The 11,726-nt window shown below is 43.9% G+C and overlaps 1 protein-coding gene across 6 annotated transcripts in view; it reads right to left on the bottom strand.

Moving 5' to 3' along the window:
- Positions 1-482: 482 nt before the first annotated feature.
- Positions 483-11,726, bottom strand: part of LOC128741137 (rho GTPase-activating protein 92B-like) — a 41,916-nt gene continuing 30,672 nt past the window's right edge. For 5 of the 6 annotated variants that reach the window (XM_053836734.1, XM_053836733.1, XM_053836732.1 and 2 more), the window contains exons 7-8: positions 5,933-7,259; positions 483-5,862 (exon numbers count right to left, since the gene is read on the bottom strand). In XM_053836734.1, the coding sequence (XP_053692709.1) occupies positions 5,043-5,862; positions 5,933-7,259 (2,147 nt within the window). In that variant the 3' untranslated portion in view covers positions 483-5,042. The remainder of the gene's footprint in view (positions 5,863-5,932; positions 7,260-11,726) is intronic. The other variant, XR_008412197.1, reaches the window with a different exon arrangement.

Here is an 11,726-nt window from a genome sequence, read left to right as displayed (position 1 = left end):
ACGTCCGGAACAACCAACAATCCCCGTCGAGACGACAACGGGCGCAGGAGAGCAGCAGCTTTGGTAGGAACGTTAATTCGATATTTATTGCATTTGAGGTTATTGGTGACGACCCGAAGCATTGCTGTGCTTCTTTTAAACCCGTTTCGGAAGTGCACCGAAAAGGTACGGTAACAGCTAAGCTGAGCGAACCTCCCGCCAAACCAAATGATGGTGGAACGCGAATGAATTGCTGCAGTTGGCACTTTTCTTATGGACGTCCTGCAGCTGCTATGCTGCATAATAATTGCCGCCTGGTCTGAATTATGTGGGTTGAAAAATGAATGCTTGTGCTACGAATATCGAACGCAAAAGTTCACTACTTTATGGTGACATTAAACAGTAGTAGCTCGAAACGAGTGGTGAATTCCGGCACAATTAAAGCAACCACTCGCTGGTTTTAGGTGATATTACCAGAAAACAATTAAAACACTTCATTTGAATTTTTGATTAATATGGGATCATAATAAAAATCAACATGTTTAATTGCCGTAATTATAAAATGTTACATACTGTTTCTGCATTCTCGTTCGCATCACTGCCGGTAGCTTTGTTTTTTTGTTTTTCATGCTTCGGAATTTGATTTATGCACTTTCAAACGAAATTACCTATACATAAAATGATTACAGATATTTCCAGTAGCGATGGTTGCACTTGTTTTCACCTGTTTCTATTGATGGTTCGCATTCTGCATTCGCTGATTGGTTTCGTTAAAGTGAATGTATAAATAAAATGTTTATTATTTGCACAGCTGACGAACGGTAGTCGTCGCTTTATGGTCATATTCAATAGAAAGTCGACATACTGTTCCGATTATGCGAAACAGCGAAATACCATATGAATTTAGCACACTCCCGCACATGTTAAAAGCAATTAAAATTGCTTTAAATTATTATTTTGCCGCGTTTAACGCACCTGCCCGCTCTACGGACTGCACTTTAATATCTATGCAAAGTGATGATTAAAAATGTAAAATATTGCACAAGTGGCATCATCGCTGGATGGAGCAGAGAAGAATTAATCATGGCGCAAACTAGCACTAAATGGGTGTACTGCGTGACGTGACGTTCTGGCTGCTGGTTGTTACTTGCGGTAATCCAATTACGTTGACGAAATATTACAGCGGGGTTTCCGATGAAATTTTGCTCGGACGTCCAATTTGGCAGCAACAGCAGTTAGTTTTAGCAAGGTAATCTGTATACAAGCGAGCACCTAAGGGGATTTATTGTGGATTGGAAACCACTAGATATCGTGTGGTATGTACAATGTGCAGGGTGTCTCATATTTTTCGTCTACGTTATTACGTTGATCAATCCATCTCTTCTTACTGTCTGGTTTAACATTCGAATTTGGGCTTACTAGCTGTGACCGAATGCCAAAAAAACTGGACAACATTTGATCTACTGCATATGAGACACGATGCAAATTTGGTGTAGCGACTGGCCAATGGCGTTTAACTTTCTCGCTGATTGCCAAAGCGATGCTTTCAGCACAATGTGGTAATTTTCTTGCCCGTTACCACGATAGTGGTAATTAAAATTTATGATGAAAAATTTATAACAAATGCATCTCGTGCTTGCTCGTCGTAGGCTACCTACAGCACGTATGTTACCTACAGAAGCGTAGGTTCGTGTGCGTACGTGTCCACCACCAGCTGACACGAGTCCAATACAGCATAGACGATGGTATTAAAATGATTGCGCTTTTGATATGAGATCGTCATTAGGTTCGTTTAATTACCGTAACCTATGGGTGTTTAAATTTAAAATGATGTTTTGGATTATCTACAGAAAATACAGCCCACGTGGGATATTGGCTAGACTCATTTTAGCGGACTAACAGCACTTGGTTTTAAAAATTTTAGATTGAGGCGAAAGCAGACTGAATATGTATCGTGATATTGGTGATAAAATAGAATACCTATAGTTTAAATGTAATAGGTTAAGTGAATCTCTTGCTGAACCACCTGACGCTGGGAGAGAAATTATTTTAGATAAAGTATTGTTTAGCACCGTGAAAGCAATAATATAATCATCAATAGATTTTATTCGATAGTATATTTGTGTTAAGAGTTAAGCATTGATTACCTAATTTAAGTTTTCAGTTCGCAACGCGACTTTGTGCGGATGATATTTGGATTTAAACATCTCTCAAAAAGCCAGTCGGTGGTCCAGTGATAGAGTTTTGTAAAGGTTTGTAAGTATTTTGAAGGGAAAGCTCAACGGTAAGGTAACACTGATTCTCTAATTTAAATTCTGACCAACGTTTTAATAGCACGTATGAATGATGAATAGTCTGTAATGTCACTCTCTTATCAGCAGTTTTAAGGAGCACTTTCCTCGTTGTTGGAACATATCAGAGGATGTGCTCTCCACTTTTTCAAGCTCAACACGACTTCTTGCTTCTGTCGAAATCGTTCCAAACTCTCGCAACAGTATGCATATTTACTTAATTGAATATAAAGCAACATAATAAAAATTTTGTCCAAATACAGCTCTTTTAGAATGTATGCGGGTTCTACGGCAGCTCCGTTGAAACACTCCCGGTACTGACCGAATAAAAGCAAAGTTACAAGTAACGCGGCGGTTACCCAAAGTACGCTAAAAAAATAAAATTTAGTTACAAACTATCTGACTTGTTTCAAGCGTGATGCATGTTATGAACGGTTTGCGGTGGATTGACGCCAAGTTCTGTTGTGATGCGTGGCCTTTCCTGGATGCTATTTGTTTACATTTATTTTTATTTTTTTGAATCGACTAGTTTGGTAGGTAAATATTGTGCTCCGTGATAAAGGTTATGTTATCGGAGCAGAGCGGACCTTGAATACTGCTTCGGTGAAAGAGAAAATTATTTTCTATCTTGATTCTGCCAGTAACCTTTGAATAAATACTTGAAGTAGCGAGATGATCCTGCTAGGAATTCAAAGTTTCTCTTTGTAAGAACATGAAAGGCCAATTTAAATGAAGCCATTTAATTAGAAACAAGAAAATATGGTAATGATAAACAAAATGCACACTTAAATAAATGCATGATGAAGTATTCCTGAAAAATTCTTGAATCGAATTGAATACAATTGAATGATAAAAATACGATAGGAAATACGACGAAACACACCTGATAAAAGTCAACCAAACTGGTTTGACATTGTCTATAAATTAAAAGCACTTATAAAACTCCTTAATACTGTTCGGGGGACAATAATTTCCTCCGCCGAACATTAGACAGCGGACATTATAACCCGCAATCTGCCTAAAACTACGCACGAATACTTGATGAAGAACTGTCTTTTCCGAGGACTTGGGTGCTACAACTCTCGAGAACGGTTGGGGTAGAATATATTGGGCTATTGGAGAGGCCGCTAGGTGAAAAGCCCCGGATTATACGAAACAATTGGGTTGCTGAGGAATGCCAAAATGTGGGGAAGAGAAAAAAGGGCCTCAAAAGTTACCTGGGCATTCGCACTAGGGACAACTTGGGCGAATACCGACGAGCAAGGAACCAATTGATCACGATCCTGAGGAGTAACCAACGTTTTGGCGACGTTGCAGAAGGTAACGAAACGGAGGATAACTTAGGAATGCCTTAGAACTTACGAGTGCCCCAGTACTTGAAGGTCAAACGAGAGATCATGTTTTATCATCCTACAGGTCTTGCAGAAATGTCGGGAGTACAATATGATCACGCGTCACATCTTTATTGGTTTCAAGGCAGCATATGATGCAGTTGATCGAAACCAGTTATAATAATCTTCCCTACCTGAAAGGAAGAGACTCAAAGGAGACAAACGCGCGCCTCCCGCGGGCGGTAGGTGTTAATAGCGACGAACTAAAAGTAAAAGATAAGTATGTGTATTTGGGATCCTGGTGCCCGACAGAAGCAGATTCAAGCTGTAAATCGGCCTTACTTTCTCCTTCACATAACGCTACGATCAAGAAACATACACCACCGTACGAAGCTGACAATGTGCAAAACCCTCACTGCCGTGAATCGCATAATAGTCAAATTTTCTATGGAGTTTCCTATATAAATGGAGCTGTTATGCGATTTACGGCAGCTCATTAGAGCGGTAGTTCCTGGATTTGGACTTAAAACTATGACGCTGCTCACGAAGAACATACGCGCCTTTACCATGTTCGAGCGGATGGTACTGTGGACGATATTTGACGGAGCACCAACTGAAAGCAGAGAGTAACAGAGGCGTAAGAATCACGAACTACACGCACTACTTGGAGAGATTCCAATCGTACCCTTTGACGTAAGTCGGTAGGCTACCGTGGGCAGGACACGTCATAAGGATGCCGGACACGTCAAAAGGATGCCGGACGATAGTGCGACGAAAACGATTTCTTACCGGTACTAGGAACAGAGGGGCTCCACTTAAAAAGTGATTCGACCTGGTCGAAAGCGACTTGCGACTTTAGAGATGTCCAGGAAGTTGGCGACGGGATCCAGGAAGCGGCCCACGATCGAGTTGAATGAGAGAACTGCTGACAAAGCACGAGCCACCTCGACTCTATACAGCCGACGATGACGATGTCATTTCTTGAAGACTAATGTCCCAATATTATTGATAGAATTGTTTGCAATTTGCAGCTATTGCTGCACATAAAGGTACTAATAAAGGTACTAACTGATAAAGTACTAATTGTAGTAACGGAAGTTGCAGTAAAATAGTCAACCAAACTGTTCGGAATTATACCATCACTTTCTCCCAACAAATGCTTGAAACAAAAAGAATAAATATTTCTGTCACTCAAGAAAGACCATTTAGAAAATTGCAGTTAAAATGCACGAAAGTTACAAAAAATGCACTGCAGAATCCTGCGTGATACACCTCTCTTGATTGTAAATTGGCAATCCAGGAAACGCTCACAAGCACAGAATTTTGGCTACCTTCTCCGCTCCGCTGTTCGTTCTGCATCTAGTTTTTCCTGCCTATCTTTTTTCTTCTTCTATATAAATACTCCCTTTTTTATCGATTATTATATCAGCAACTCACACTGTTATAAATCCGTCGAGTCGGACGATTTTGGTCGCCCAACCGGCGGTGGCGGTGCAGGAACTTGCGGCCGCTTGATTTTGGCCTGATCGAAACCACGTGGTGATTGGGGCACGTGCTGAAGACTAGTAGTAGTAGTTGTTGTTGTGGTAGTACTAGAAGCAGCCGCTGTTGATGACGTTGCGGAGGAACTGCTTCCTGCGGCATCTACTGTCGTCGCTTCGCTGTTTGCTTCGGCGGGACCAACCGGATTGGTTGGTGATTGAAAATCACTTCCAAGGGAACCCGTTGATTCCATCATCGCCAGAGGGGGGATACCTTCCGGAACGGTTGCTACCGGTGCCAAGCTGATCGGCACGGTTTTGTCTTTTTTAGTTTTCTCCTCTCCAGAAGAGTGTTTTTCCGCAACATCGATGATGGCCACCTGTTGCTTGTCGATGTTGTAAATTTGTGTTCGCTCCAGTACAGTCGAACCGGCCTCTTTGCCTGCACCGCTGCTCGTTTCGCCCCGAAAACTTTGTGCCTTTTTCAACGAGTTCGTAGAACTAATCAGGGTATTGGTGCCCTCACTAACTTTGGATATCTCCGGAATGGAACCCTTAAAGCTTTGAGGTCTTAGCAGAATAGCGGGTCGTTCCGGGATGACCGGTTTTTCACGAACCACCGTCATAAACCCATTGTCGTCTTCTGCACCGTGTCCGTTTGGACCTGGTCCAGTTGGTGTCGGTGTCTTTGCTGCTACCAACGTCGTTCTCGGTAATGCCACCGGTTTGACCGGAAGTGGACACACTTGCCTGTTGTGGCTATCCTTATTCTCCTTATTACTGAAACGAAACAAAATACCAATTTTAAAAAGCATTGCTAACTTCCTAAACATCATAACCATCAACATACCCTATACTGCTAGTACTATCACAATTGGGAGCATTTGGTAATTTGCTGTTTTGGTGGTGCAGGTCGTGCATTCCTTTGGCGCGGTTCAGCGTTTGGGTTTCACCGATACTGACTGCAGCCGGCCGGGGAGGAGGAATTTTCTCCGCCCCGGGGACGCCACTAGCAGCGGGTGACTTGAGCTTCAGCAGATCGTCGTGACTTTCGGCCCGCGTCATTATCGGTTGTCGTTCGCTGACGTAGTCCTGTTGGGCTTGTTTGTATGCGTGATGCTGTAACGATTGAAAACCCTCGTCATTGCGAGCGCGGCCCATTCCATTGTTTTTGTTATTGCTGCTGTTGTTCAATTGCTTGAAATAAGTAGCCGCGCTGGATGGTACCTTGGCTGTATTGTGCTCTCGTGTGTTGTGATTACTGCTCGCGGTGGTCGTACCCTTGTGATGATTATCAGGTGGGGTAGGTGCCGCTTGCTTATTGTGCTTTCGTCGGACCGTAGGTTTCGGACTGTTCTCGTGGGGCGGACTGGAATGATCCGAGAGGGAACTGTTCGACTGACTCCGGTGCTTGCTGAGTTGATCATTGCTGTTGATTAGAATTAGACTAGTATCATGACTGCTGCTGCGGGAATGTGACGTCGAAGGTTTCTGCGAATTGCTTGAACTCGATCCTCCACCCCCACTGTTTCCTCCTCCTCCTCCGCCACTGTTGTAATACCGTATCTCATCTTGACTGCCCATGGTGGCGATCATTGATTTAGACATATAATCATTGGCAGGTGCCCTTACCGGGTGATCTTTGTCAACCGGGAAACCACCATTGTCGGGAAACAAGGTATCTCTACTCATACTAACATAGAAATTCACATCGCCATCAAAGAAGAAGCCCCAGTCAGTGATCAATGCCTCAACGATTGTGTTTACAGTTGCCGTACTATTAACCTGATCGATATAGTTTTCGTTCTCGTTGGGCGACCACAGCAAGTTTGGTGACATCACAATTGCAATATTCTGTGGCGACATTTTGTTCTCCTGGTTTTTCTCCGATAGATACGACAGGAACTTGGTGAGATATCGCAGGTTGTCATAATTCTCCTTCGGAAGCTGGTTTATGATATTTAGAATTGCAGCTTTTCGCTGTGTTTCGCTCGGCTTCTGAGCGGCTATCACAAAATCCTGATAGAACTCGAACGTCAGCAGCGGATCCGGCAGGCTGCGGAGGTATTTTTTGAGCACACCGGCCGTCACGTGCGGATCGGCGTACTTATCCGCTAGCGGAGGTGTTACGTAGTTCGCGTTGATGGCGGAAATCATCCGTCGCAGTTTGGAAGATGCTGGAAGCAAACGGACGATTGTTAATATTTAGTTGTTCGGATTTTCTTAGTTAAAATGTCCAATGATGACTACTCATAACACTAGTAGATTGCTAGTTTTAAGGATTAGAACGGTTCAAGGTTTCTGAGATTCTGGATCTGATTTACAAGGGATCGAACTTGCAGGTGAAGTGATGATGAAAGAAATTAGCAAGACACCCGTCGCTGAGCAATAAAATGCCACAAGAAAAAAAGATTTCGTTTTATCTTTAGTTATCAATGAAGTCATTATCTGAATATTTTATATATAGCCTTTTCACAATAGTCAAAGGGAATAGCTATGAGTAGTATCCTTAGAGCGGGATAAGGTGTGAACGAGAAAGAAAACTGCTCTCATACTCCATGGTCGCTGAAGGAAGTAGAAGAGCTCGAAAGTCCAACTTTCATCATAGAATCATAGAAATCATAGATCATAGAAAAAGATCTACTCTCGAAAATTTTTTATGAGCGTAAGGATCTCTAAAAAAACTCTTCCACACGATTCCTATGCGAGGATCCCCAGAGGCTCTGTGTACGAATCTTTTTTGTTTGTCCGGGCGGTAAGAACAAATAACCAAGAGCGCAGTGAGCAAGATGGTTAGACCAGAAAGAGTGAGATCTGGTGACGAGTACACGAATCGTTCCTTCACATCCATACTGCTGTCATTACAGTCTGACTAAACGAAAGTCTCGAACAGCTTTTTGATCTTTGTACGCATCTTGCTTTTATTCATTTCCTATAATTGTCCTACCGGAATTCTGCTATATTCATCTACTAAATCGAAGAGCTATTCTCAGTATACGTTAGTTTCCCCTGCTTGAACTGTACCAATATTGACTCAGTCTAGCCTGTTTCTTGTTGGTAGTTTTTCATTTCAGAAATCAAGTCAACAAAAGGCTCATTATCCGGCAAGTCCTGGTTGATCGCACCAACAGCAGGCCGTTGGTTAAGTAACTAATGGTGTAATTATTGTATGATATAAGCGAGCAGAGCGTATTTAACTACCACCCATTTTAGAGTACATTATACCGCAGAAAACAGCACTTTGCATGGAAGGATTTTTTTAATTCCTTATTCGCTCTGCGCTTACGAGCTGCTTGTGGTGTATGCTCCCAGATAGCGCATGCATTTGAAAATGTACTTATTTTAACGATATTTGATGCGATGGCGAATGGCGAATCCAAGTATGCATCGCAAAACGTAACAACCCTGTATGTACAGAAGAAAATAACAGCGTTTTCAGTTGATTTGCAGCGACAATAGCGATAACGATCAAGCAACTACGCTCGAAGCAATGTTCGTACTGACAGCTCCATCGCGGAGTGAAGAAGTGCAACATCGTAAGGCACTTCGTATCCGTCGGATACAATCGAACCGGCATTTGCAACATACTCTCCCTTTTTGGAAAAGGCGAGAGCATCGTTGCTGCGCGACCGTAAAGTGCAGCAGAAGTTTAAGAGGAAGAGCAAAGGGCTTCACTATTTCTCACTGGGAAATCAGAGCCATCAACCAAACGGTGAAAAGGAATCGGGCCAACATGGACATTTTTATGCGGAAGCGCCATTTGAAGCCGGCCGTGTCACAAAGTCTGCCGACGGCTGCGAAGTTTGTCGATAAACAATCCTGACTGAGTATTTCGCAACAGTGCGTCACATTGTTACACTCGTATTTGTACGACACGAACTTACAAGTGAAACTTGGTTTGAAAGTATCATCCTTATCAATCTGGTGTGCCGCAAGGCAGTAACTTCGGATCAATTTTGTCAATTTTATTCTTTAATGACGCTACAAAGCAAAGTCTAGGTGCTAGTTCCATTATCGAAATTTGGCCTTCTGTTTTTACACGACAGACTTCGCAAACAGCTGTTAGGATACAGGACAGCGCGGGGTCAGTGCAACGATCCTATTGACTCTAACAGCCTCTCCCAGCCGAGATTCGAACATACGACTGGCTTATTAGACCAGCGTCTTACCTCGAGGCCAACTGGGAGGTTAACGACGCTACCTCAGCACTTGAAAAGGTTGCATACTGCTTTATGCAGACGATTTGTAAATCTACTTGACGATTCGTTGCATCGAGGATTGTCATCGCCTCCAACTTCTCTTGGATACGTTTATAAATTGGAAAATGCGAGGTTATAGCATTCAACCGAATCAAATCACCAATAGTTTTCGCCCTGCCCTATTATAGTATTAAAATGTGACCGGAAAAGCTGCCCGTTTATATGCACCGGTTAATTGCTACAAGTTGGACTGCGAGAACTATAAAGCGACCACCGTTCTCAAGGTACCTTGACTGACGGCCGTGCGGTGATAGAAAGGTGGAAGCAGCACTACGATGAACACCTGAATGACGTGCAGGCGGCAGACCGTGAAAGCGGAGGAAGTGACCACATTGGTGTAGCAAGCAACGAAGATGTGCCACCCCCATCGATAAGGGAAGTGAAAGAGGCTATCCAGCGGCTGAAGAACAACAAAGCAGCGGGAAAGGATGGCATTGGAGCGGAAGTTATTAAAATGGGCCCGGACAGGTTGGCCGGCTGTTTGCATCAACTGATTGTCAAGATTTGGGATATGGAACGATTACCGGAAGAGTGGAAAGACGGGGCTATCTGCCCTATCTACAAGAAAGGCGATAAGCTGGATTGTGAGAACTACCGAGCGATTGTTATTCTGAATGCCGCCTACAAAGTGCTGTCCCAAGTCATATTCCATCGACTATCGCCAATAGCCAATAGATTTGTGGGAATTTACCAGGCCGGCTTAATCGAGGGTCGGTCTACAACGGACCAAATCTTCACCCTGCGGCAGATCCTTCAGAAGTGCCGCGAATTCCGAGTCCCCACGCACCACCTGTTTCTCGATTTCAAAGCCGCACACGATAGCGTAAACCGACAAGTGCTATGGAAAATTTTGGACGAAAACGGCTTTCCGGGTAAGCTTACTAGACTTATCATGGCTACGATGGAAGGATGAAATCCAGTGCTGTGTGAGAATCTCGGGTGGATTGTCGGACCCATTCGAATCTCGTAGGGGACTTCGACAAGGAGATGGCCTTTCCTTCCTGCTATTCAACATTGCGCTTGAAGATGTGATAAGATGAGCGGCGATCGAAATGCGGGGCACGATTTTCAATAAATCCCGTCAATTTATCTGCTTTGCTGACGACGTGGATGCTATCGGCATGGTTTTCGCATCGAATCCGGTGGGAACAAGACGAAGAGGGGCATAGCGAGCGAGGTGGCAAGACAAGGTGGAGCGAGATCTGGCGAGCACTGGGTGCCCACGGAACTGGAAACCAGTTGCCATGGACCGAAACAGATGAAGAAAATATACTGCGCATGACTTGTCGTAAGACGTTAGGCCAACTAAGTAAGTAAGTACCGATCTCAAGTCGGCAATAAAGTGCTGGCCCAAATTATTTTCCGCCGACTATCACTGCGAACAGAGTTGTGGGAACCTATCAAGCCGACTTCGTCGAAGGTCAGTCTACAATGAAACAAATATTTACACTGCGGCAGATCCTCTAGAACGGCCGTTAATAAAGAGTTCACACGCACTATTTGTTTGTTGACCTCAAAGCCGCATATGATACCATCGATCGGAAAGAGCTATGGAAAATCACACAGGAGAACAGCTTCCCCAAAAAGCTCATCCAACTGATTTAATCTACGATGAATGGTACACAGTTCTGTGTTCGGATTTCGGGTGGATTGTCAAATTAATTCGTATCACACAGAGGGTCTGCAGGTCAGGCCTGCAGTTCAACATAGCGCTACAAGGTATTATCGTGCAGCAGTACATCTGCAGTGGTGGCTGAACATTAGACCAGACTAAAGCGCGAAGCAGAAAAGATTGGGTTAAAGGTAAATACGTCAAAAACAAAGAACATGCTGGTCAGCGGAACCGAGGTCGACCGACGCCGCTTGTGCAGTAGTATAATGATCGACAGCGATGAGTATCAGGTAGTCGACGGATTTGTCAACCTTGGCTCACTGGTAACGATGGACAATGATACCAGCCGTGAGATTCTGAGGCGTATTATTAGCGGAAGTCGTGCTTACTATGGACTTCACAAGCAATTGCGGTCGAGCAGACTAAGCCACCCTACAAAGTGTACCCTGTACAAGACGCTTACTAGACCAGTTGTTCTTTACGGGCATGAAACATAGACAATGCTCGAGGAGGACCTGCGAGTGCTCGGAATTTCGACAGACGAATGCTAAGAACGATCTTCGGTGGTGTACAGGAAAACGGAATATGGAAGCGGAGGGTGAACCATCAATTCGCACAGCTCTATAGCGAACCTAGTGTCCAAAAAATGCCTAAAGCTGGACGGGTACGATGGGCAGGGCATGTTGCAAGAAGCCGGACTACTTCCAAGGATTTACCTTAAATCCGGTACGAAGAAGACGGCCAGGAGCGCAGCGATCAAGATAGTTAGGCTA

This window comes from Sabethes cyaneus, chromosome 3 (assembly GCF_943734655.1).
Source record: "Sabethes cyaneus chromosome 3, idSabCyanKW18_F2, whole genome shotgun sequence".
Classification (NCBI taxonomy): Eukaryota; Metazoa; Arthropoda; class Insecta; order Diptera; family Culicidae; genus Sabethes; species Sabethes cyaneus.
This window is presented reverse-complemented; position numbering and strand designations above follow the sequence as displayed.